At 33.1% G+C, this 25,619-nt stretch overlaps 5 protein-coding genes across 5 annotated transcripts; 2 read left to right on the forward strand and 3 right to left on the reverse strand.

The window, feature by feature from the left end:
* Positions 1–402: 402 nt before the first annotated feature.
* On the forward strand, positions 403–4,009 carry TRIADDRAFT_55298 (uncharacterized protein; the record flags this gene model as incomplete). Its single annotated transcript, XM_002111334.1, has 8 exons — positions 403–421; positions 609–662; positions 1,709–1,813; positions 1,924–2,046; positions 2,301–2,517; positions 2,629–2,861; positions 2,980–3,545; positions 3,656–4,009. The coding sequence occupies 8 exons, from the start codon at positions 403–405 to the stop codon at positions 4,007–4,009; spliced, it is 1,671 nt and encodes a 556-aa protein (XP_002111370.1).
* Positions 4,010–4,866: 857 nt separating this feature from the next.
* On the reverse strand, positions 4,867–6,222 carry TRIADDRAFT_55299 (uncharacterized protein; the record flags this gene model as incomplete). The annotated part of the gene is made up of 3 exons (XM_002111814.1): positions 4,867–5,057; positions 5,178–5,464; positions 6,131–6,222. The coding sequence occupies 3 exons, from the start codon at positions 6,220–6,222 to the stop codon at positions 4,867–4,869; spliced, it is 570 nt and encodes a 189-aa protein (XP_002111850.1).
* Positions 6,223–9,400: 3,178 nt separating this feature from the next.
* TRIADDRAFT_55300 (uncharacterized protein) lies at positions 9,401–11,607 on the forward strand (the record flags this gene model as incomplete). The annotated part of the gene is made up of 5 exons (XM_002111335.1): positions 9,401–9,406; positions 9,658–9,774; positions 9,884–9,967; positions 10,214–10,290; positions 11,571–11,607. The coding sequence occupies 5 exons, from the start codon at positions 9,401–9,403 to the stop codon at positions 11,605–11,607; spliced, it is 321 nt and encodes a 106-aa protein (XP_002111371.1).
* A 575-nt stretch (positions 11,608–12,182) lies between these two features.
* On the reverse strand, positions 12,183–15,399 carry TRIADDRAFT_55301 (uncharacterized protein; the record flags this gene model as incomplete). Its single annotated transcript, XM_002111815.1, has 2 exons — positions 12,183–13,884; positions 14,657–15,399. The coding sequence occupies 2 exons, from the start codon at positions 15,397–15,399 to the stop codon at positions 12,183–12,185; spliced, it is 2,445 nt and encodes an 814-aa protein (XP_002111851.1).
* Positions 15,400–18,708: 3,309 nt separating this feature from the next.
* TRIADDRAFT_55302 (uncharacterized protein) lies at positions 18,709–21,918 on the reverse strand (the record flags this gene model as incomplete). The annotated part of the gene is made up of 2 exons (XM_002111816.1): positions 18,709–20,461; positions 21,194–21,918. 2 exons carry the CDS (start codon positions 21,916–21,918, stop codon positions 18,709–18,711), a joined length of 2,478 nt encoding a protein of 825 aa, XP_002111852.1.
* Between the last annotated feature and the right edge of the window lie 3,701 nt (positions 21,919–25,619).

Here is a 25,619-nt window from a genome sequence, read left to right on the forward strand (position 1 = left end):
ATGAGTCATTATCATGTTGTAGTCTTTTACCCACATCTTCTATAAAAACTATCGGTACAGAATTACGTTTGCAAGACAATACTGACAGCTACAGGTGTCCGTCCCTTTATGGTGACGTACGATACTTAAGTACCGAACTTAGATGTGGTTGTCTTTAACGCTTACCTGCACAATCATAAGTGCGATTTGATACGGATAAATATTAAGGGGATTAATTATAAGCAAAAAAACTAAAAATTGTAACTAACTCTAGTCTTCACCAGGGCAAAAACTAACACTGCAATTGTTATTCATTTATGTATTTTCCTACTGTTATTAGCTTGGACAAAGTTATTCAAGTACTCAATCGGTTGACTGTAGTCTCCTTTGTTACTTTGCCTAATAGAGCTAATTCTACGAGACATGACTGCATTGAAAGCCAGTGGGTTGCCTGAAAATTTTTCTTTTTATTTGTCTGTAAATTACAATAACTGAATAGGACTATAGTGAAAGATAGAAGATTGTGTTATTGAATTTTAAGAATAATCACCGTTACATTGTCTTGCGGCTTTAATGTTATCGCTTACTTGATTCGATACGGATTACTGATGTGAATAATATTTTCTTAGGTAAGGAGAAAAAACCTGGAGACAAGCTATGCTTTGATAAAGATGCCGGCGACGGTAAGATTAATTTTAAAATGCTAACTATTATATTGTATTGTATTGTGCTATAAGTACTAAGTTAATACCTAAATAATTTTACATTCTCTTTGTTGATACAGACTTCTTTTGCGGTGTGTATAGTATACTGTACTAATACTGTATGTACATACCTTGCATGCTTCAATAGATTACACCGCCTGATCAGATATCATTTTTGTCATAACGAATCAACGAGCGAATAAAACTAAAGTATTGTAGTCGTATAATTTTAAATATGAATAAGAAATGTCTGTTGTAACTTTTAATGTAGTCTACTCTATTATTAATAATTGTCTGCCAGTCTTATATTAATTAATCCCTTTAATTGTAGCTTTTATTTTGTAACGTAATTACATCTTCTGACCATCGTAAACATTTTAGGCTTTTAACCAATCATGCACTGATTTTGCTAAAATTGATTGTTAAATCATGGCATGGTCAGCTAACTATTATTTAAGCCAAGATGTGCCTATGGTTAGCATTATCGTTATTGAAATCTGTAAATTTGTACCATGATGGTATCCAATATCGGATTCCAACGTTATAAGTTACTTGCTCTCTAGGTTATGATAATAAAAATTGAAGTAGAAATTTTTTCTACATGAAGGCCACTAGGTTACATATCGGAATACGTATCATGTAATTGTCGCGAGATGTTGCAAATTTGTCTTATTATCGATACTTATTTATACCGATCGCATTCAAAATAAATTTAGTGCAGCTTTACTAGATAATTGTTTGGCTGTTATAAAGTATTACCGACATCAAATACGGTACACATGTTTGTACATCTCAATGATGATAGCATGATGCGTTAATGCTCACAATTACTCCTGACGTATTACGTAAATAAATGTGGTTACCACAAACCTAGTTCCCTGCTGCGTTGATTCGCTATGACTTGATTTGTTTGTCAAGAAAGTGGCCATTTTAGTATGATACGCCTCTGTTCAACTTTATTTGTTCACGTTAATGCTTTCAAAAAGCGGAACTGATCATGAGGATATATCCTCGAATTTTTACAGGATTCAAACGTTGCCCATTTCTGGGTCACTCTTCTCGGACACCCTTCGGCATTCCATACATTAAAAGTGCTAAAATCGTTGATGCATCTAACTTTAACAATCAAGGTAAGCTAAGTATAAACTATGCAAGTAATGTCTTAAATTATGATGTACGATTTATTATTTGCATTGTTATGGCTAGTTAATATGTAACGTTGTATGAATCTGTGTTATAGCAAGTGCTCACATGGAAGAAGTATATTTTTCCGGCGAACATAGTGAAAATTCTTCAAGACGACAAGGATTTTCAAACCCAAATCAAAGACAGTCGGTCGACCATGAATATAAAACCACTAGAGGTAAGAATTGTAGTAAATTTCTCGTTTTATCGATATTGTCTAGTTGGTAGTAGTTAATTCTTCTTCATTAGTGGAGAAACAAAATAGATCCATATGTACTGTAGATTACTGTAATGTACTGAAAGTATAATTTTTAGCATGCAACTTTGATCAAAATAGTAATTATAGAGTTATTATATATAAAATATCTGTATCCGCATTGTACGAGAATCTTTTCATTTGCTAACCAATCTTTTTACGCTCTTTTGAAATAGAGCCGTTATTCAGTTATAATCAATTCTTTAATGACCAAATTGAACTAAAGAAAAAGAATCATACGTATCGTATCTTCAAGGAAATTAATCGTTCCGCTACAACATTCCCCTTAGCAAAATGTCATCTTCCTGACCAAACTAGGGATGAAATCACGGTTTGGTGTAGCAATGATTACTTAGGACTGAGTCGTCATCCGAAAGTTATTTCCGCTGTAACGTATGTAATGATATTTCAAGTAGTAGCTGTATTCTATAATGATTCATTAAAGCTGCCATACATTAAATGGTGCTAATACACTGTACGATTTATCTTTGTTATTGGATTTAGTGAAGCTCTTAAATGTTGTGGAACTGGGGCAGGAGGTACACGGAACATCTCTGGAACGAACAGTCTTCATCGCCGACTTGAAGCAGAACTTGCGCAGTGGCATAGAAAGGATGCTGGACTTTTATTCAATTCATGCTATTTGGCAAATGAAACTGCTATATCTACTTTGGCGCAACAGTTACCGAATTGTGAGATATTTTCCGATGCTGGTAATCACGCTTCCATAATACAAGGTAGTGAATTGTGCCTTATGTATAAACTCAATAATAGTACACTCTAATATGCCTCGAAAGATCTTTTGTTATCGTTAATGCATAATATTAATATGTTTATCTGAAAACTTTACGATAGGAATTCGTTTGAGTAAGAGTCCAAAGTTTATATTTCGTCATAATGATCCTGAGCATCTAGAAGAGCTACTATCGAAATCTGATCGTTGTAAGCCTAAGCTTGTAATATTTGAGTCAGTACACTCTATGACTGGCGATATAAGTCCAATGAAGCAATTGTGTGACGTTGCTCACAAGTATGGTGCTTTAACATTCATTGATGAAGTTCATGCTATCGGATTATATGGAGATACTGGTGCTGGTATTGCCGAAATGGAAGATATTATTGATCACGTAGACTTCATTAGTGGTACATTAGCGAAAGCTGCTGGTAACATTGGTGGTTACATTGTTGGAGATCGTGAAGCTATTGATACCCTGAGGAGTTACTGCCCTGGCTTCATTTTCACTACTTCTCTTCCTCCAGCAACCGTTGCTGGTTGCCTAACTTCAGTCAATATTTTAAGGGGTGAAGAAGGCAAACAACTACGTTCAAGACTTCATTCGAACGTTGCTACTCTGTTCAATAAACTACGAGCAGTTAATATACCTGCAGTCAAGACTCCAAGCCATATTATTCCTGTTCATGTGCGTTACTACTTTATAGAGATATAATTACGTCAAAGTGTAGTTCAATTCATCTATCTATAGAGTTAATAGCGATTATTTTATAACACTTATTATTTACTATTATTTAGGTTGGGAATGCCGAAGAATGCTTACGTGCAAGTAATGATTTACTTTTGCAGCATAATGTATACGTTCAGTCCATTAACTATCCAACAGTCCCTGTTGGTCAGGAACAGCTAAGGGTTACCACAACTCCTCTACATACTGAAGAAATGATGGATTACTTAGTTGACTCAATAAGGAGTGTATGGAAGCAGCACAACATTCCATTTTTATGGTCCGTCTGTAATAAATATGACAACTGCTACTGTACCGATGAATCAGCAACCGCCCTATGTCGTTACCAAACATATATTCGATCACGTTATAGGCCATCAAATCTAGCTGGAGCATCTTCGATTAGTATACCTATTTCCGCTTGATTTAAACTCATAACCTCATTTCTGCTAGGCGATTAGTAGGCAATCTACTCCTCGGAAATGTACTTTTTTTCCAAATTTCGAATATCGGTACATTGTATAGCCGTACAGTCTATTGCTTTAGTGATGTGTACTCAAAATTATGCATTGTTCATCACACACATGAAGCGAAATTTGGTTTTCCTTTACAATTGATATCATTTAAAGATAGTATAGTATATCTTGAATGCATACATTTATAATATATTACATTCACACCTACAAACGCATATGGTATTGGGTGTCACGGATAAATGACGACGACAATGCTTCGAAGTTGGACACTCTGTGATTTATTGACGCTTTATTAACGATAGCAATAGCGATTTTATTACATTACTGTATTATATCACTTATGAAGCAAACGGTGTTACTGATATTAATTTGTATCAACATATTACCAACTGAATATTTGAAAATATTGTTAAACCGGATTAAATTACGAAGAAAAAATAAAAATGTTTCTGATACAAAGACAGCATCGCATTCATAATCTTATGTAGGGTGCAAAACAGAAATCCTATTGTGATGTCAGGCAGGAAGACTACCTGCATGATTACTTATCTAAATCTGTAGTGACATTCTTCTATGTTCATGTTTTTACAGAAAATAAGTTTGAAAATTACTTTCAAATTAAGTCTTCGTATAATCTCGATCTCTGCTTCATTAATAACTACTTGAGAAGGACCAGTCGAGTAAATAAATTATTTGATTTATGCAATGTTATAATATTTTAATTTTTAAATAACTAGCATAGTCAGAATCAATCAGTGAATGAATGCATGTTTACATCAAAGATTGCCGTAGACGATAAGCGCGTTCTATGTATTGCAGCCGATCTCTTGTGGGGTGGTGGTATTTTCTTCATTTTCTTGTAATTTTTCGGTTGTCACATCAGCTAACTCATTATTATCTAAATTACATTCAGCCTGAGATCTAGTAGACCTAAAGTTGTCTATGAGCCAATGTATTTCTTGTTGAAGAGAAGCCATTTCAACACATATATTGATGGCTGCATAATCGATTATAAAAGTAACTGATCAGTAAATGTTCTATCAAGTGCGAAATAAAAGTCTTACTCTTAATAACGATATTACATAGGAAAGATATCGTCTAAAACTTCAAATCTAACCTTTTTCAAAGTCTTTTTGGGCGCTCCTCAAGCATGGAGGAACAAGAACACCAAACCAGTTCAGTGGATTACCAATTTGATTTGCTTTTTCTTCTTTTTTACTCATTTTCATTTTATCTAAGTCTTGTGCTAACTTATCCACGGTTGTCTTATCACCCGATTCCCCTTTACGTCGACGTACTGTTGATTTTATCTCTTCACCGTTCTTCGTTTTTTTATCGTCTATTCTATCGGATATATTGGAACGTAGTACTCGAAATTCTTCATAATTTGAATCTTTCGATGGACTATAATACAACATTTAAATGCATTCTATTCATTTCAGGAAAGTAAATTTGAGCTGTACACAGTAAAATCAGGCAATAATAGCTACCATCACAGATTTAATAAAAAGTAGTGCAAGCATGTTAGTAATGCAGTATTATTACAGTAGACTGTAGCGAAGTATTCAATTACAACAAAATAATCTTATAAATTGCATCATAATAGCATATACGGAGCAACTGCACGTGCCTGGATTGTAATCATTTAATAGTCCATGCCCTTTCGGTTGCATATACGTACAAGTTATTGAACAATTTCAATGACTGTCAGCTGCTAAGCTAACAGTAATAAAACATGCTCATTTGAATAGTCCATACTGATAGTATCAAGCGTACACGTAGTGTCTATCAGGAGAACCAAGTATATTGGCGCCTAAATCTACTTACTAACGTGGACTACTCACTTTTGACAACGAAGTAAACAGCGCTTTCTGTTCTATGGTACTAATTAGCCGCAGCGGTGATGTAATAGTTAACAAACTACGCACATAGTATAATAAATTTTGGAACATTTTCTAGATAAAGCTCAGTGTGATATAATCATGAAGAAAACTACTTTGCCGATAAGGATATATCGGTGATGATCTTAAGTACACCATTGCAGTATTTATAAGCAACACGCAAACTTACTCGATTACGACACGTGTAATGGCTTCCATGTCTGACGGATACTGCAAGGCAGTAACAGCTTTATTACCCATTGAATAGCGCGCCTTGGACATATTATAGAAACCCTAAAACAAGATTTTATTCTCAGAACATGATCATAACAAAGTTTGTACAACCATGTACGACTAGCCAAATAAGGGTTTATCACTCACTACTGATATTTTGGTAGTCATAAAATTTCAATTAAATGCTAACACTAGAGTTAAGAACAATTTGTAAAAGCTGAATGGACAATGATCATGATATTGACATTCAACTATACGCGTTTATTGGAGTTAATTTGTATAACTTATCGACCATTTCAAATACGATTACTTTATAATACTGTAAGTACAGTGCTATTGGTACAAGACAATAACTCTGTCCTCCTATGTTCATAATACCAAAGTAATGATAACGCAGCAGATTCGAGCGAGATTGGCAAAACTGATACTTTAGTACGAGTGAGTATACGAAGACATGGTGTAATTTACGGTCTATCACTATCTGCATTTTAGTAGAACAGTCTGAGCCATGGTAAATGTAAACGTAGAAAAAAGCAGCGAAGAAATTAGCAACTGCAACCATTGCCGTAAGCTAAGTGGTAGTCTGTAGTTAAATTATTTCTAAAAGAATAAAGTTACAGAGTAGGGTTAGCTAACTTAAGGTAATGAATTGTAAGAATATCCATCTGATCCAGTCCAAGAGACTGCCAAAGAATACAACAATAGTTCAATCAATCAATCAATCTATTCAATCTCGAATGCAGAGCGTTATACACCATTTTAAAGCTTTCGCTACGTAAATACAATACATTTTAGTCTCAATATTGTAGTATTACCATTATTGCTGATATACATAGTATCTATTCATTATCGATTGAGACTGTTGTATGCTATACATAAATCAGCAATATTTTCATCCAAGTTGAGGCAAAGTGCTTTCAACTGGACGTATTGCTGAGGTGAAAATCTCCATGTTGCATGTTGCATGTTCCTATCTAATGTTTATTAGGTCAGAATATTTGGTAGCCTACTAGTTATTCATGCTGTTGCAATTGGTATGTCAGGATTATAGACTAAAGTTTCAATTTTGTCGAGTGGGAATGTGTAAGCATTAACTCAACTAAACATAGGATCATATTATTATTGCACTATCAGACAGACAAAACATCATCACAGGACATACTTTACTTATCGTGCTGCAATGAATCGTTGTTATTCTATTAATTTATAACGTTAATATCATATCAGGGGTGATCGATGCTTGCAAGCCATGGCTACAGCATCCAGTCATGACTACTACTAACAGTATCACTCATTTTTGAAGTGCATTTCAGCCATGGAGGTAAACATTGCCAATACAGGATGATTCATTATCCATTGAAAATGCAAGTTCTATTTCTAGCTATTGAAAGTTCTATACTATCAGTAACAACTTGCCTCTTTTAATAAATTTTCTAATTGGGTCCATTGCTGTATCCTTTGGTCCAATTTGTTAAATAATGTCAGCAAGGTCCGATCTAAATCGGAGGAGAGCGTGTCTGTGTCCGCCATATTTTTCTGCGACGTGATGACGTATTGATTTCGACTGGCTGGTACAGTACGGTATTGTACCAGTCGATCGGTTACAGTGTACAGTCCGCTCCCTCTCAATCCAACCAAACCATAGCTGTACTGTAGATACACGCTACTGTATTGGAAAAATAGTACTTTCTACAGTACTAGTCGACTTTCTTTCTGCTAGTCCTTGGTACTGTACTCGTACTGGTACTAATGTTGCATCATCCTGGTCATGGCAGAAAGATGTCATGGACTACTGCAGAAGTGTCGATCTGAGAAAAGTTTTATTCGCAGTTTCATGACTATTTGTTGTCCACTGTACAATTGTTCAATCATCTGGTCATGGCAGAAAGATGTCATGGACTACTGCAGAAGTGTCGATCTGAGAAAGGTTTTATTCGTAGTTCCATAACTATTTGTTGTCCACTGTACAGTGTACAATTTGTTCAATCATCTGGTCATGGCAGAAAAGATGTCATGGACTACTGCAGAAGTGTCGATCTGAGAAAGGTTTTATTCGTAGTTCCATGACTATTTGTTGTCCACTGTACAATTGTTTAATCATCTGGTCATGGCAGACAGATGTCATGGACTACTGCAGAAGTGTCGATCTGAGAAAGGTTTTATTCGTAGTTCCATGACTATTTGTTGTCCACTGTACAGTGTACAATTTGTTCAATCATCTGGTCATGGCAGAAAAGATGTCATGGACTACTGCAGAAGTGTCGATCTGAGAAAGGTTCTATTCGTAGTTCCATGACTATTTGTTGTCCATAAGCGCTGTACTGTCTGTCTATCCATTGGAATGAAGAGAGGCACATGATTGTCATTTCATGGTCAGATCTAGCACATAGATATTAACAGACAGACAAGTAATTGCATTAATCATAAAATGCAAGAGAATGAGTGCTTATGCTGTCTAGTACTAGTGATAAAGTACTACTGTTATATCGGTTGGATGGATCTTTAACTTTCAACTCTTTAAGGTCACATCATGTCATCATCAATTTGCATGATTTATGATGTCATCCTTGACTGCAGCATAGGCATAAGCATCGGGAAATGCAAATGAATGCCATGATCAACTAGAGTATAGGTCGAGTGGAATCCATGTACATTGTACAGGACTGTTTAGTGTCTACCATAGCCACAGAACCAGGGACTTTTAAGAAGAGAATGTTGATTACTCCCCTCCCTAAACGCCAAAAAAGCACAAACTTAGTCCATTTCTGCTCATTCTGCTAGACTCTAATGCAGAGATCGTCCATTATACTGTCAGCTGAGTCAACATACGGTACAGTTCCAAGGAGCAATCAAATAGTCGACTGGCACATTTGGAGTCTAGGCTAAAACAACAATTTTCGGTCTGTCTCTCTTTCCCTTTTTTACTAGTACCGAATAGCTACATAAGGCATAGTCGTAGAATGAATAAATAGACCACTGGGTGCAACATCATGGACGAATCCACTCGATACTGTAGATATGGTAGTCCTTGGCAACATACGTGCATGCATACAAGATATATAAAGTACAGTATGTATTATACACATTATGCAGTAAATTCGACATAGTCCACAGCAGAGTATTGGCTAAAACCCCTCAGTACAGGACCATCATCAGCCTAATATTATCTACTCTCTGCTGCCACAACAAGTCCCAAGCCATCCTTGTTTGGATGTCTGCCATGATCATGGAGGTAAGCAACGTTGACTAATTCATTTTCAGCTATGAATTGCACAATAAATCCATTCCATAACATAGGATAAGAGGAAGCACTCTAGACTTTGTATCCATTGATTAAAAGCATTGAGTTAGAACTGCTTAAAAGAAGGATTATTTAGCTGCCGGTTCTTCTACGCCTGCTGAAGACTAGTCCCCTCTTCAATGAGATGCAGTGCTGCTATATTCCAATGATTCAATCAATGTCTAATTTGATTTCTACAACAGAAACCTAAACGCCCAGCAATTGATATCACGGCCGTACGTGATTTGGAATCACGTGCCAATGACATTCGGGATAACCTAAACGAAATGTTAACCAAGTTAAAATCAAATATGGATCAAGTTAGTCAACAAGCTCAGTTTGCAATCAAAATAAACCTACTCTACTTAATGAAATATCGCATTCTAAACGGTCAATTCGGTATAAATTGACATTGAACACTTCTTTTAGATATCTCAAGTAACGGTGGACGGATTAAAAATTTATCAACATAGCGTTGACGATATCTGCGACAGCTTAGATAGAAATATTCATGTAAGTACCAAAAAATACGTCAGTGAACTGAAACTTGTGCAATCTTCGCTATCAACTGTCCATCCATGCATGAATTTGCATTGTATGGCCTGTAGTATGGGTCAATTACCACTCTTTCGGAAGTAATTTACAGCAGTTTAGCATGAATCAATTCAAAGTCGGCCGGTTGTGTGTGTCACGAGTAGTTAATACTTGCTAAACGCAGATGTTGATCAACTTTTACTTTTATTCTGTTGCCATTAATAGAGCATGTATAACCTAATGTCAAAGTGCGACGAAATTGATCGAAATATGAATCCGTTGTATGAAATGGCTGCCGAAATGTAAGTGCATGAATCGTATGTTCAATCTTATTTAGAAAGGAGACCATTGCCGATATAATCATCATGTATAATTCAAATGCAGATACTGGTCATGGCAAGAAATCCCATACTTATTTATACAGAATAGCAAATATTTCTGTGACCAATACAATTATGCACTTGCAATAACTGCTTATTACAGTACTCCAGTTGCTAAATCGAAATACCGCCAAATAGACTATATAGCATAATTCCACAAATTACATCATTTATTAATTATTATTGTTTATGATATGCTTAGCTAAAACAAATAGTTATATCATGGTACAGTAATACAGCTATATAGTCATGATATCTTATGAAATTTACCAATTTTCTCGCATCGGTAAATATGCTGCAACCGCAGTCAACGAATATTAGACTGCAAAAACAATCGGTTTCTCATTGCACAATAACAAATGTTAGCCTATTGCTTTCCATAGAAAACAATTTCAAAAAATACTAACAGAATTAGAAGCTGAATGGAAATAGAATTCTTTTCAACAAGATGGATATGCTGTATCAGGTGCAATCACTAGCTGCAGTATTACTAATCAGTTTTATCAATTTAGCTAAAATATAACGAAGTCCAAATGTGATCAAAAATCCAATGTTGGAAGTGATACAGAAGTCAGACTTGTAAGTTTCTCACTTACAAACTTGTATTGTTTCATGTGCAAATCGTTTCAATCAATGCAATGTTTTATTGCAAACGTGGAAGTAAATTCCTATCACCTGTAAATGAAACTTCTGAATATATCCAATCTTCTCTACCAAGCTAGACAACTTTATAAACCTTGTACAGTATATCATTAGTGTATTCTATAAATGCGCCTGTAATATACTTATATAATATTCGTGCATAACGTAAACTGTATATACAGCATAAGCCTTTGTTATTCCATGGTGTATTCCTAAATTCTATCATGTAACTATTGCTCTGTTAACACATTTTGATTGTAATTGCATCATACTGGCTTGGAATAATCTCAGATACAGATCGCATACCATTCATTCAAGCTCAGTATGGTGTAGGCTTCGATAAAAAGACCGTACGATTCATTAAGCAACACGATTACATTGAAATACTATTATTTAATTTCATAACTGTAATAAAAATTAACTAAAAAATGAATGCAAACATAATAAATTGCACAGATTACATTCCCAGATAAACAAATAAATTTATTTTATTTCTTGACTACACCTCTGGACAAGTTTTATAAACACAAAATTATCTAAATTTATCTTTATGAATTTAGATATATCTGTGTAAACGAAAGTATATCTAAAAATTAAAATATTCATTGCTGGCAAGCATAAAACATGAATTTCACGAATAAAATTAGAAAGTTATGAAACAAGCTGCACCGGTTCTAGCTGTCATTTAATATATGATACTCGGCATAGTATACAGAAAGATAGCATGAAATAAACAACATAATTATATTTGCTTCGACATGCAAGTGCATCCTGAATAAATTATTCATACAACTTTTTAGCCTATTAAAAGAGATCTATAGATTTAAGCCTATGTGTATACATCTTAGTGTTTAGGTAGCAATTAATTATTCTTTAAAATTATTTCGTTGTTAAACTTCTATCTGATCTATATAAACATCGATACTATTGTAAAGCCTGCCTCTTATTTATTAATTAATGGGTAGTGTTCTATTAGAAATGGAGCTTTGTAATTATCATTGTAGTACTGTAATAAACATAACGGGTGAATACGAATGTAGCCATTTATACTTGTTAAGTGATCGATTGAAATTGCATATTTGTGCGAGATAATCTATAGCTTCTCGTTATTATAATATATCGGTACCTGTATAGTATACAGTGTAGACGTACGAATACTGGCTATCAATATTTTATCTATGAATAGGATGAGTGAATGCCATTCGTACTATTTGAGTAATCGGCTGAAATTCGATACCTCTCTTGCAAAATAAACGATAGCCTCTTCTATATTGTATTAAACTTGCCATCAATACTTCAGTTGTCGTTTCTTCATCAGGTTCGTTTACTTTAAGATATCTCATAGATAATATCGTAGCGATATAAACTATTGGTGTACTAGCAATAGTTGCATTTAACGATATAAATGACCATTTGTTCGAATCCAATAAAACTGTAAATATAAACGTAACAAGTAAACATGTAGTAATTATAATATTATATAAAATTTGCCAAAGATTCAACGATACTTCAGGAGCATAGTATCGTATATAATCGAATAGTTCTGAAGGTATTCCAATACACTCACAATCATCGATGTTATTTATTTTGTAATAGACTTGACTTAACTTTACTCGATAGTATTCGACCTTTTTATCACTTAAGTGTTGACTAATGCATGCTAGCAATTCATTTAATCCATCATTGTATCCATGATAGAAATAGATATTATAATCGGGCGATAGTGTTACTTGGACAAAATCGTCATGTAATAGATTATATTGAAAGACGACTTTAGACATTCCAACTACTAATTCATAGTGATTTAATACTACGTATTGTAAATATCGTCGAACATAATATTCTATTTGGCTGTCTTGTAACATTTCAGGTAAATCAATTGTTATTATAGGATTGTTAAGATCTTCCGAGACGACGAAATAGATTTCCAGCTTTCCTTGTTTAGCAGTTAATATGTCATCGATTTTAGATTCTACACTCTGTTGTAACTTGATAATACGTTTAGGAAGCATATATCCTTTGCTTGCATACGAATCGATCAATTTTGTAATATAGTGTACATAAGGTATAATAACGACAATGACGATACTAAAGTAAACGGAATGGGTGATAATAAATATCGTAACATTGATAATAATACGGCAAATGACTTGAAAAGTTAGCCAAAATGTTACTATAGTAATTGTAGAATACAAAAACGCTATGAGAAATAAGATAGGCGATACTATGATATTAAAGCGCTTCAATTCGGAACTTGTAAATAGAAAATATCGTTTTAATTTCAAGGTAAGAACCTCACACATAAATAATGCAATTCGTAGTAGTTCAATAGGGCCGAAAATAAAGAAGGGTAGACAAACTAGGAGCGTAAGTAGACCCTTAATGAATTTCATAAAATGGCAAGACGTTAAATGATTTATAATATCTTTGAGACGAGTTATAAATTGTAGGTGTAAATGTCCAAAATTACTTCGAGTTAAGACTTTATAATTTGATGTTGATAGGGGAAGAAGACGCTGATACGATGATGAGTTAGTTAACCAGAATTGTTTTAGATGGGCTAATATTATAATTAAGGTACAAAAACAATGAATACCCCCGAAAATTGATAGCCAAAATCTAATCTCGTAGAGCATAGATAGAGGCTGCACAGCGGGTAAAATCATGAAGAAAGGAGGAAATATTTGTAAACCAATAGAAATGAATGTTCCAGTAAATCCAGCAAAGAATAATAGAATATAAATTAAGCTGCATTGGATTTGTAGCCAACGATTTTTGCTAGAACCGGTAGTTTCTCGGAGATAGAAATATCCGACTGTCTGCAACTTTACTTGGTTCAAAACAGAAACGCTAACTGAATCAATTTCCGTATTCCTAACAATAAACATATAACAGTTGTCAGCAATAAGGAGCCGATTTGTAGCTATCAAAATTTTTATCGTTTTCATTACACAGATTTGATTTGTATATCGTTGCATTACTATTCCTTACAACAGGAACAAAAGTTATGCATAAAAAGTATATAATGTGTTAAAGCTTGTACCTTTTGTTAATAATATTTAGAAGACATACTATTCGAAGTCATAAAATACACATGGAAGTATTTTGGCGATTTTAAATGCAAAGAATTTGGATTTAATGGATTTTATAGCTTAGTCACTACTAAATGTTAATCTTTCTATTGATTTTAGCTCATTTTGTAGTGTACAAATAGATTCATCAAAATAGAACTACTTTAAAAATAAGATGTGACAATAAAATCATCACATACAATATCTACAAATTTACCCTAAAATTATCCATCAATTCGCTTCGAATCATTGCACTTAATATAGCTAAATTGAATTTACTAATCTCTAAATATTGAATCCAGAGCCGTACTTAGCATGTTTTTTATCAGATACTGAAGCGTATCAGGCTAGAAATTGTTGACATGAAATTATGGAATTTTCCATCACGCAAAGGGAAAATCTAAAATTACACCGCTGTACATGATATATATAGTACATGCCTGTGTCTAAAAATATCACAGATCATGTTTCTAATTTCATAGCTGCTAGGTTTTATGTATTTTTGGGATAGTATTTTGTAAAATTACGTTATACTAACATAAAATTAAATACCATTGCTGATGATAAGGACTTACTTTTCTAGGGTGTCCAGATAGGAACTAATAACTTTAGCCAATATATTTCCACCCAAAACTGTGCTCAAAATAATAGTAAATATCCTCATTATTGGCACATACCATGCGATAGTTTGAGGTTTTAAACATTTGTTAATATTAATCTCGGAATCTGATTCTTTATATTCACAACATGAATAATCAGCTGTACCAAGATCACTTGTTTTATTCTTTAAAAAGTTTCTTCTGCATAAAGAGCCACTTTTTTCGCTAGAACTATTTTTACTATTATTTGATCGAATTAATTGAACCAAAGTTTTAAACACAATCAATTCTCGACAAGTATCATTAGCATGTATATAACAGCCTTCAGGAGATTCCATAACATGGACTTGTAGAGAAGATGCAAAGATCACGTATAGACTTAAGCTCGTAGTAATATAATCACTGGGTAATGCAAAAATAGCCCGGCCATAATCATTTCTTAACCACGCATAAAATGTACCCTGTTCTTCATGTCGGGGTCGAATGGGTTGACTGTCGTTTTCTTTACATAGGTAGAAAAACACAACGCGGATCGATGGAGATTTAATTTTATTCTTGAAGTTGTTATATGTTTGAGTTTCTTCTAATATGCTTAATTGGCAATTAGAATAGCATTGGTGATCGTCAATATTATCAGAATTGACGTAGTGAACGAATATAAATAGGCATAAAGTGGATAACCAAACAGATATCCTAAAGGAATTGGATTTGTAACCCATCGGACGAACTAGCGTAAGCTAAATCGTGAAATCAATATAGAATGGATTTAGAGATGAGTAAATTTTACTATATTCTACTGATATGACTAAGTTGCTTCAAAAATGTAATACCTTCTAAACTTGGTAGGTGTAGTGTTTGGGTATTACAACCCCTTAGGTTCGTATTCGTCTAACTCAAAATCTGAGATATTAGAATTGAGCAAATCTCTAATATGACACAACGTGACACAAGATTAATAGGTTAAGGTATCTTGATTCAACAAATGGGTGCTGATTCGTTAGTACCCCACTACCTAACACTAAATATTAAATTACTTTCTTAAATAGACGTTACCTTTAACGATTGAACAGAATTCGATTTCTATCAATTTATTCATCGATTAAATCCATCTACTAATATCCACTGGTAATGTCCTGTATAATTGTACTGGTAGGGAACAAGACCTTTGAACTAATTTTAAGCACAGTGGTGAGTCTAACTTGTTTATTATTCTTAGCATTCCTGCAAAGTGTTTTTTTCAATTTTCATACTAGGCCATAGCGTGAACTGTTTCCAGGCACTGTGGTGTTTTTGAGCTGAATTTGGCAATCAATAAACAATCATGAATGCCCTCAATCGTGACCACATAGAAAGACTGCCGTAGCTTGATTTGTCGATGATCCTCGCCAACATATTTATTATTTATTCATTCTTTTTTGCGTCAAGTTGCTAAAGATAACACAGTCCATATAATGGGTTATATCTTGTGCCTCTTCTATTATAAAGCATGCCAAATATGATTAGATTTTACAATCTCATCAGTAATACTTATCGTATGGATACACGTATAGCGTATTATAAATCAATTTAGATAGTAATATTTCATATGAATTTTATACCTGAAGAAATTGATTTGCGCGTATTAAACTCAATATAATAAATATCACCATCACTTTGGACTAAAGCAAATGAGTATCCATATAACCACATGCACAGCTCGTGAGAACGGAGATTAGACAGAAATTGTTACGCTATAATTATCAACGCTATGACATAATAATCAAAAGGAATTACAGGCAATGATAACATTTTTGTAAAAGTTTTATTTAAGTTTCGATTAACAAAAGATAAATTGCTATTCAATTGATGAAGATACTGTAAATGGATTGGTTGCATTGATAATACGTGTATTAATTTAAAACATCTACGGTTTTAAATATTATCTATCTGATAGCACTAATAACGTTTTAGTAAGTCTTATACAGCTTGAATTGCTTATCAGATTAGGTTCCAACTTCTTTTAAATCACAAACTGTAAACTAGCTCTTGTTGTTAAAAGTACACAATATTGACTGTTGGTAATTTATAGGAATGCTTTCAATAAGTCATTGACGTCGATAGTAGTGCTTCAAAAGTGTGTATCAAATGGTCTCTCTTTCTAAATCGAACTATAGTAGCACCCAGTATCAGCGGAGTATATAGCACTATCTAGTTATTTGGAAGGTCAACGTTATTTATAATAAATAACTTGGTAAGGCCGAAGTTAAACATTTTGTTTGATAACAGCAATAATTAATCAGTAGAAATATATTGTATTTTGCAATAGCTTGTACTATATTCTTCAAACAAGCCTACAAGTACAGGAATTTTATTACAGACAATGTTAAGATACAACATAAAGGATACTACACTAGGTTAAAAGCAGTTACGATGATGCAATTATCAAATATTAATAGCAAAAAATGCCACTTTCATTAGCTCTGCGTATTGATTTATTACTGAATCATTTTAAATTATAAATGAAAACTAATACAATCCAGATATTTTAATAAGTTGCTACATTAATCAGGTATGCTACGGCATAAAGTAGGTACTTGTCATGGCATTAGATCATCGTGATTTATTAGTTTGTAGAATTGATTGGTATACAGTAGATACGGCAGCTTATTATCAGAGTTATAGTTATAGGCCAGCTTATGTACCCTGCAGTGTTTATACTCAGAAAATATCAATTATTCTGCATACGGTAGAAATAAATGTAATCTTTGCCTATTTCCATGTTTAGGTTATACGGCTAATGTATAATTTTAGAAATATACCAATACCTATATTGATAATATTTAGAGCGTAAGCTTATGATATAATAGGTGTATCAATCAGTGCTATGTAGTAGCAGTAGAATCTTTAATTTACATACAGTATAGTGATATGTTATCGGCCTCAGGAGATGTAGCTGTTGTTTAACGGTTTGCGTGAGTAATGTTACGTAAGAACATGTAAATAGTATTTAAGCTTTTTGCATGAAGTAGTAAGTGGTTTGATAATTTACAGTTTACATATAAGTGGATGATCTCGATTGTTTCTGCCGTGAAACTTGAGAAAAAAGTTTATAGTTGTCATGGAGAACTGATCTTGAAAAGGAGTTCAAGATATAAAAAGATCAGAGAAATATCTCTGATGTAGTTTTGTCGCAAGAATTTTGTTTTATTTAAATGTTATAGGATTAATTCCAAAATAAAAGCGTGATGGTGCAAAATAGAACCAAAGACACTAATAGCCATTTAATCAGGAACCCAGTATGTAATTAGATGGATTGGATACGTAGATAGCGATTTGAGATTACAATCACAAATACCGAGAGTGTTAAGAAAAGTTGCTTCCTCTATAATAACTATATAAAAATTTTATATTTTAATACCAATTAATATTAAAGGTTTGATTTTTCTAGGTCCTAAGCATTCTGTAAAAATGCCTAAGTAAGGTGCTACGTTAGTTAGTCCATTCAATCATTTCCAGGACAGGTTTACTACATACTACATAATATAAACTGGCTATAAGTTGTATTTAATCCTTATCTATGAGTATTGATTTAAATTTGCTATTGTAATTAACTGTGAAGACATAAAAGCTAAAATTTATATATATAATCAATACAAGACGACATAAATGTATTTAAAAATAAGATACATGGATGATGTATATTTACAAACTATAATCTCACCAAATTAATATCTTGATGGCTTAAAGGGCGTCAAGTTATATATAAACGATTTAGTGCGAATAGCCTTAAATAACCTAATTACTAGCAGCTATAATCAATAGTGCAAGAATTATATCATGACTCTGGCCATTATCCCTTTAGCAGCTACGAATTATGGCCATAATCTTATAGCGTCAAATAAAATTACATTTTATCCGTAATCATAATAGTATGAGACTTGAATTTATCTTATTATATAAATTTCCATACTTGCCACAATTACGTTTTCTTGATATTATATACCACACATATTACTCTACATTCTAAAAACATATTTAAATTTATTCAATTAAACGCGATACAGAAGCCCATCGCGAGGTTGGCTGTTGTAATTAATGGCCTCAGCTCTTTCATTTTGGCGATTACGATAAGAAAAAAGGATTCTCTTCAGCTGTTCAAAAGGTTGGAATTCAATGCCTCTTGTACAGAAAAATCGATAGCCTCTATGATACTGAAGAATGTTTGTTAGCAGAATCATATCGGCCGTCGGACCAGCAACCTCGGAAATAGTCAAATATTTTAATGACAGTGTTGTGGTAATATAGACAGATGGTATATTGGCAGCTGCAGCGCTAATCGTAAAGATCGTCGGCAGATTGGAATCGAGTAGGATGGTCAAGCAGAAGGTTAGAAATATTCCAGTGGTTATTGAAACATTAAGGAAAACGCGCCATAGATTAAGAGATATTTCTGGAGCATAATATCGAAGATAATAAAAGAGTTCTAATGGAATTCCAACGCATGGAAAATCATCAATATTTTCGATCGGATAATAAATTTGAGTCAATTTGCTGCAAAATTCTTCCTCAGTTAGATTTTTTAAATGCTCACCAATTGAATCTGTTAATTGACTTAACTGTAAATTACAGCTCTTAGTGAGATAATCTTGATTAAGCTGTGGCAAAGTTACTTTTACTTTATCCTCTTGTCTTTCATATTGGAACGTAATTTTAGACACTCCATCGACTAGAGTACGATGGTTAGCCTTAATTAGCTCTTGTAAATTTTCACAAATCTGCTGTCTTATAGTTTGTTCATTTAGCATTTCTGGTACATCAATAGCAATATTTTCATCCTTACTATTGCGAGATAGCTTAAAGTATACATGTAGTGTGCCTGATTTTGCTGTATATACCTCCCGGACCTTTTTCGTTACGACTTCTTTTAATCTAAGAACTTTTTGAGGTATCATATGTTCCTTCCTTCTGTACGCATCAATAATTCTGATCACGTAAAACACGTAAGGAACAACAAGGATTATAACCACGCTGAAATAGACAGAATGAGCTATTATAAAAGCTGTAGATGTAATTATTACCTTAACCACAAATTGCAAAAATAACCAAATGCCGAAGATGGTCAATACAGAATACATTAGGGCTGCAATAGCAAACAGTGTCGATATTAAGCGATACGTTGGTGTTGCTCTAGATGTCGTAGGCAGGAGGTTATTAGCCATATTTAATGATAAGATGTCGGTAATAAATAGAACAATGCGAATAATTTCAATCCTTGCCAAGATCACAAATGGCAGGCATATAAATATTGAAAAACAAGTTTGGATAAAACTTATAGAACTTCCCGATCTCCAATAAGCTACGGCATCTTTCATGTAATTAGTAAACTGGAAATGTAATTGTCGATGACTATTACCAGTAAAGCATTTAAATGATTTATCTTGCGATTGCTTGGATCGAATTGGAGAGTTTACGCAGCAAAATTGCTTCAAGTGAGGCAATACAACAATCGTTGTTAGCAACGCATAGCAATAACCCACGATTGAGACACCGAAGTAGATCTTTCGTGGTATTTTAATGTCGTAAATTCTAGGGTGGAACTGAAAATACGCAGGAAATATCTGAAAGGTAACCGACAGTATTGCTCCAGCAAAAGCAATTAATGCCAGTAAAATGAGCTTGAAACAGTAACCAAGCTGCTTGCATCGACTTTTTTCGTCCAGTTTACGTAAGTAAAAATATCCAATGGCATGAAATTGTAAAGAATTCAAGATCCGAATCTTTTGAGAGTTTTCTGTGGTTGTTCTATTAAAGTAATTACGTAAATGAAATTAACAGTTAGTAATTTAAAGCGATACTGTGGTAAAATTTTTATTGAGAAAGAGCGTAAATAGAAATTGCTCAAAAAGCTCGTATAAGAAGTATTTAACGATCTGCACATGTTAACTAGAAATAACCTATTCCATTTAGCTTGATCGCTGTTGATAGACTACTTAATACAACCTAAATTACAACAAATTTTACCATGTCAGTATCATAGCGCTTGAAGTAGTAAGCTAATCATATTAGAAATCCTATACTTTAATAAAATTGTACAGAATGGGAATGGTTGGGCTACTCATTCAGTGTTTTCAAAGTAAATAATGTTACCGGTATTTTACGGCTGATTGCAAGGAAATGACTAAATGTAACTATAGTGCTGAAAGTAATCTATACATTCTAATTTATCCCATAGTATCTAAATTTCTATCCTTTGGTTTCTTACCTATGAGAAGATATGCATAACTGATACCCAATAAGTATAAATAATTTAGCGATAGAATTTCATGCTTTAAGTCTTATGCATATACAGCTATTCTGAATCACTAAGTACATATGGTAATAATAATTTAATTTTGAGAGATTCTACCTGATAGTACCGTAATCCTGAAATAGCAAAAATTGTAGCTGGATGGATCATGTCAATATAACATGTTCAATAGGCTATCATTCGTAATATGTAGTATTGTAACATAGCATACAGCACATGACACTTACTTTCCACGAGAGTCCATATAGCCATTGATACATTTGACCATAAAGGCTACACTGATTGGGATGCTGATAATAATTGTCAGCATCTGCATATAGGGAACATACCAATCAATTGGCTCGCGCACCAGGCATTTATTAATATCAACCACAAATTCTATATCATCTTCATTGCAGCATGAATAGATGACAGTAGTAGGATTAGCACCAATTTCTGCAGAATAATTCCTTCTGCAGATAGTACCACAAATTGACTTCGGAGGGCATAGACTTGGCAATCGAATAAATTTGGTTAAAGCAGTAAATATCAAATGGCGTCTACATTGTAATGGCAGCGCATTATAGCAGCCTGGTTTTGTCTCGTTGAGGTTGATGGTGAAATTTTGCGTAAATACCGAGGGTAGACCTAATGTTGAACTCATATAGTTGCTTGATAAGGAGAAAATAGACTTGCCATCCCCTTTTCGAACCCATGCATAGATGATATTTTTCGATTTATTGTAAAGATTTTCGCGCCCGTTATATAAATCAAAGTAGATTACTCGTGATGCCTTATGGGCAATGACTCGAATAAATTTTCGGTATGTTCTGAGCTCATTTGCGACTTTTAGTTGGCACTCACTGAAGCATTTGGTAATGTTGACGTCGGTCGATGAAACTTGATGAACGATTGAAATCATCCAAATTAGACTTATCCACTTGGCAACGAAAGTGCCAGATACCAGAGCCATAGTAGGTAAAGTTTATAATAATCGTTTCGTGAGGGAAAGTATAGTTGCCAAAGATGGACTTTTTAACTGCGTAAAAAAGTATCTACGGTGTATTTTATTGACCACAGTCACAAAATTTCTCTATTCTTTAATCCGCGATTTCCTATCACTAATTAATGATTCCTAGTGAATCATTACTCTTAAATATTACGTTACCATATCAGAATTAGATATTAGGTAATTAAGATGTCTGTCCTAGGTACGTTAGTTACGGCAGTAATCAAGTTGTGATATTTTGTCATTCAAATCATTCCTTTGGCTAATAAAATGAGCCAAAGGCTCCTTTTTAATTTTTAGCGCTGATAATGGTTCATATCTAGCTGGCTAGTTACCCTATAAATTATAAGTAAATCCATAACGAAATATTTATGTCCGTTCTATCGAGGCAAATACAGTTCAAGAAACTATAATTATTCTCGCACAATTTACAGAGTAACAGTGAATCATCATTTTTATGATGATATAGTAGGAGAAAGCGGCAAGTTTCAAATACGGATTCTATCTCCGGAACAGATGATAGCATTATAAGATCAGCATTCATATTCTAAATAACCGGTTTTACTGTTACTTATCTGTGTTTTTAATTGCTTCTTGGTAGATTACCGTACAGTATGTTGTTGTTTGCTCAAATTTTGCTTTGGAAAGATTGGATTTATTAGGGACGTGCGATTATAGTTATAATATATTCTGATTAAGTTGCTGTAAATAAGATAATAAACTACCGCTGATTCCCGTGTAAACAACAATAAAGTCTCATCCCATATAAAATTTTATTTTGATTGTGCTTGCAGACTATATGGCAACTTTATAATTTAGAAATTTGTTCTACAACTCAATAGAATTTTATCCTTTTTCAAAATAAGATTCTGTCTTGAAACAACGGAATGCTACATGAAAAACATATTTTCAGAGTTACTAACTTTGCTTTCTAGACTTGATATTTTTCCCCCAGTTATAGACTGAAAAATTTAGGCGCAAAGCAGAGAAAATTAATTTATTATTACTCTTGATAACTTGGCAATTTGACAAATTGAGTTCTTCTGATAAAAAATTATTTTATAATTGATTGAAGGCATATTTCTACAATAACTATTATAACTATTGCCAGCCCTTTAGCAGGGTATTGTTAATTCTTGATTAATACACAGTAGAGATTTATTCTCGATAATTAAGGTAGCGGAAAATTGAATCCCAATTAGGATTCATAACTAGATCATCTCGTATGTTGGTATAGACAATTGCAATATTCTCTTCACCAGTACGAATAGGCTAGTATTTTTTTGACGCTATATCTTATGATCTTATGATTGATAGCATAAAATTTGTCAATCAGGATATTTATTATCTGACAGACATATTATTATTTTTTAATTATCTATGGTCATTCTCTATGGTTCATTAGGTGCAGATATCAAGCCTACTATCATCATGAAAATAAGAGTTTAGTGGTAAAAATATTCCTTCAAATCGGACGTGCCGTACATGTCTGTCTTGTACACCAAGTACTCTAATGTTAATTATCTGGGCCGCTAGTATGTCATAATGCGTAGCTTTTTATATTATCGAGTAAGATATTTTATCTCCTCTAGGCCTAGCACTGCTCGATATTGTTCTGCATTTCCAGAAAGTTAATTATTATCAATTACCTTTAAGTTGGCTTTCAGTTATTAATAAATCACCAGGTGGGAGATTTAAGATTGATTATAATCATGTATTCTATATTTTCGTAGAACTATTTAAACAAATTATAATTATTGATATCCCTAATGAAGGATTTTTTATCACGTTAAATCTGATAGAATCAATAGTATTCTTGTATTTAAATTTACTCTAATTGTCGCAAAACGAACATCTATCCAAACCTTACGCTATATTTATATAAAGCAGCTACAAAATATGATGTCGACTTTCCTTAGAATTACGAAAATAAAATCTGTTCATCGTATATAATGATAGTTAACGCTGATGTAATGGCTTACACCAGTATTAATGATCAAGATTTAGATAAGGTTCTTTATGTAGTTCAATTGCCTTAAATTAGCTATTTTTCCTTGTGTATTCCTTCATTAAATAGACAATATATAAGGCTAGTGAAGGCTAAGATAATGAACCTAGGAAGGTTAAGGAATTTTGGTTGGTTTTGGTCTTATTACTTGCTGATAACATATTCGGTTTGGGTTAATTTATGGCTCTGTTATTCGTTGGTAGCTTCTAGCTTTTCTACCTGAATAGACTGGTTAAGTTGGCAGATTTACAAGTATTATCATAAATTTCTATAACTCAATATACATTAATTAACCTATGAATTGGCTTGGAACTAATCTAAATTTTATATAAATTAGTAAATTAAGCTTCGAATTAGCGTGTGGTATGTGTTATCATTAATTTCTATCACTCAACACGAATTTATCAATAAATAAACTAATCTAAATTTTATAGAAAATGTGTTACAATAAGCTTTGAATTAGAGAGCGATATCATTAATTTATTATACAAGCTTACAAAAAGCCTGGGCCAACATCAACGGGATATTTACGCGAGGAAGAAATATAGGAAGATACAAATTAAAGGGCTTTAATTTTAGATCGATGTATGATAAATAAATTTAGTCTTAGAAACAGTACAGTACTTTTTTAGGTAAGTTATCCAAATCTCACGCAATCGTTACAGAAGTAAACATAAATTAATTTAAATATCGCATCCGCTTTTCTGAATATTAAGAAGTATAAACACGTACGTTAAAATCAAGTTTACTGAGCTGAATATCTTATGAAGTAAATCAGGCTTGATTATTTATAAATAATCATCAATTTGATTATTAAAATACCTAGAAAAATTCGTAAAACAAGCATCGAAAAGTTATTTCTGTAAGCTTCGCTTCTATTATATAACGAAGGAAGGAAGGATAGACACGCCGATATTTCCCATATTAGCTACTACTGTACTATTATTAAAATATCCTAACGGTAAGCAAACACCGTAGCAGAAGCCCACATACACTAATAATAAAAATTAAAATTAATATAAAAATGAATGCAAACATAATAAATTGCACAGGATTACTTTACCAGATAAATAAATTTATTTTATTTTTAGCTACACCTCTGGACAAGTTTTATAAACACAAAATTATCTGAAAATAATTTGCACAAACACGAATCGAAATTTATCTGTATGAATTTAGATATATCTGTGTAAACGAAAGTATATCTAAAAATTAAAATATTCATTGCTGGCAAGTATAGAACATGAATTTCACGAATAAAATTAGAAAGTTATGAAACAAGCAGCACCGGTTCTAGCTGTCATTTAATATATGATACTCGGCATAGTATACAGAAAGATAGCATGAAATGAACAACACAATTATATTTGCTTCGACATGCAAGTGCATCCTGAATAAATTATTCATACAACTTTTTAGCCTATTAAAAGAGATCCATAGATTTAAGCCTATGTGTATACATCTTAGTGTTTAGGTAGCAATTAATTATTCTTTAAAATTATTTCGTTGTTAAACTTCTATCTGATCTATATAAACATCGATACTATTGTAAAGCCTGCCTCTTATTTATTAATTAATGGGTAGTGTTCTATTAGAAATGGAGCTTTGTAATTATCATTGTAGTACTGTAATAAACATAACGGGTGAATACGAATGA

The sequence above is a fragment of the Trichoplax adhaerens genome, genomic scaffold, assembly GCF_000150275.1.
Source record: "Trichoplax adhaerens TRIADscaffold_4 genomic scaffold, whole genome shotgun sequence".
Classification (NCBI taxonomy): Eukaryota; Metazoa; Placozoa; class Uniplacotomia; order Trichoplacea; family Trichoplacidae; genus Trichoplax; species Trichoplax adhaerens.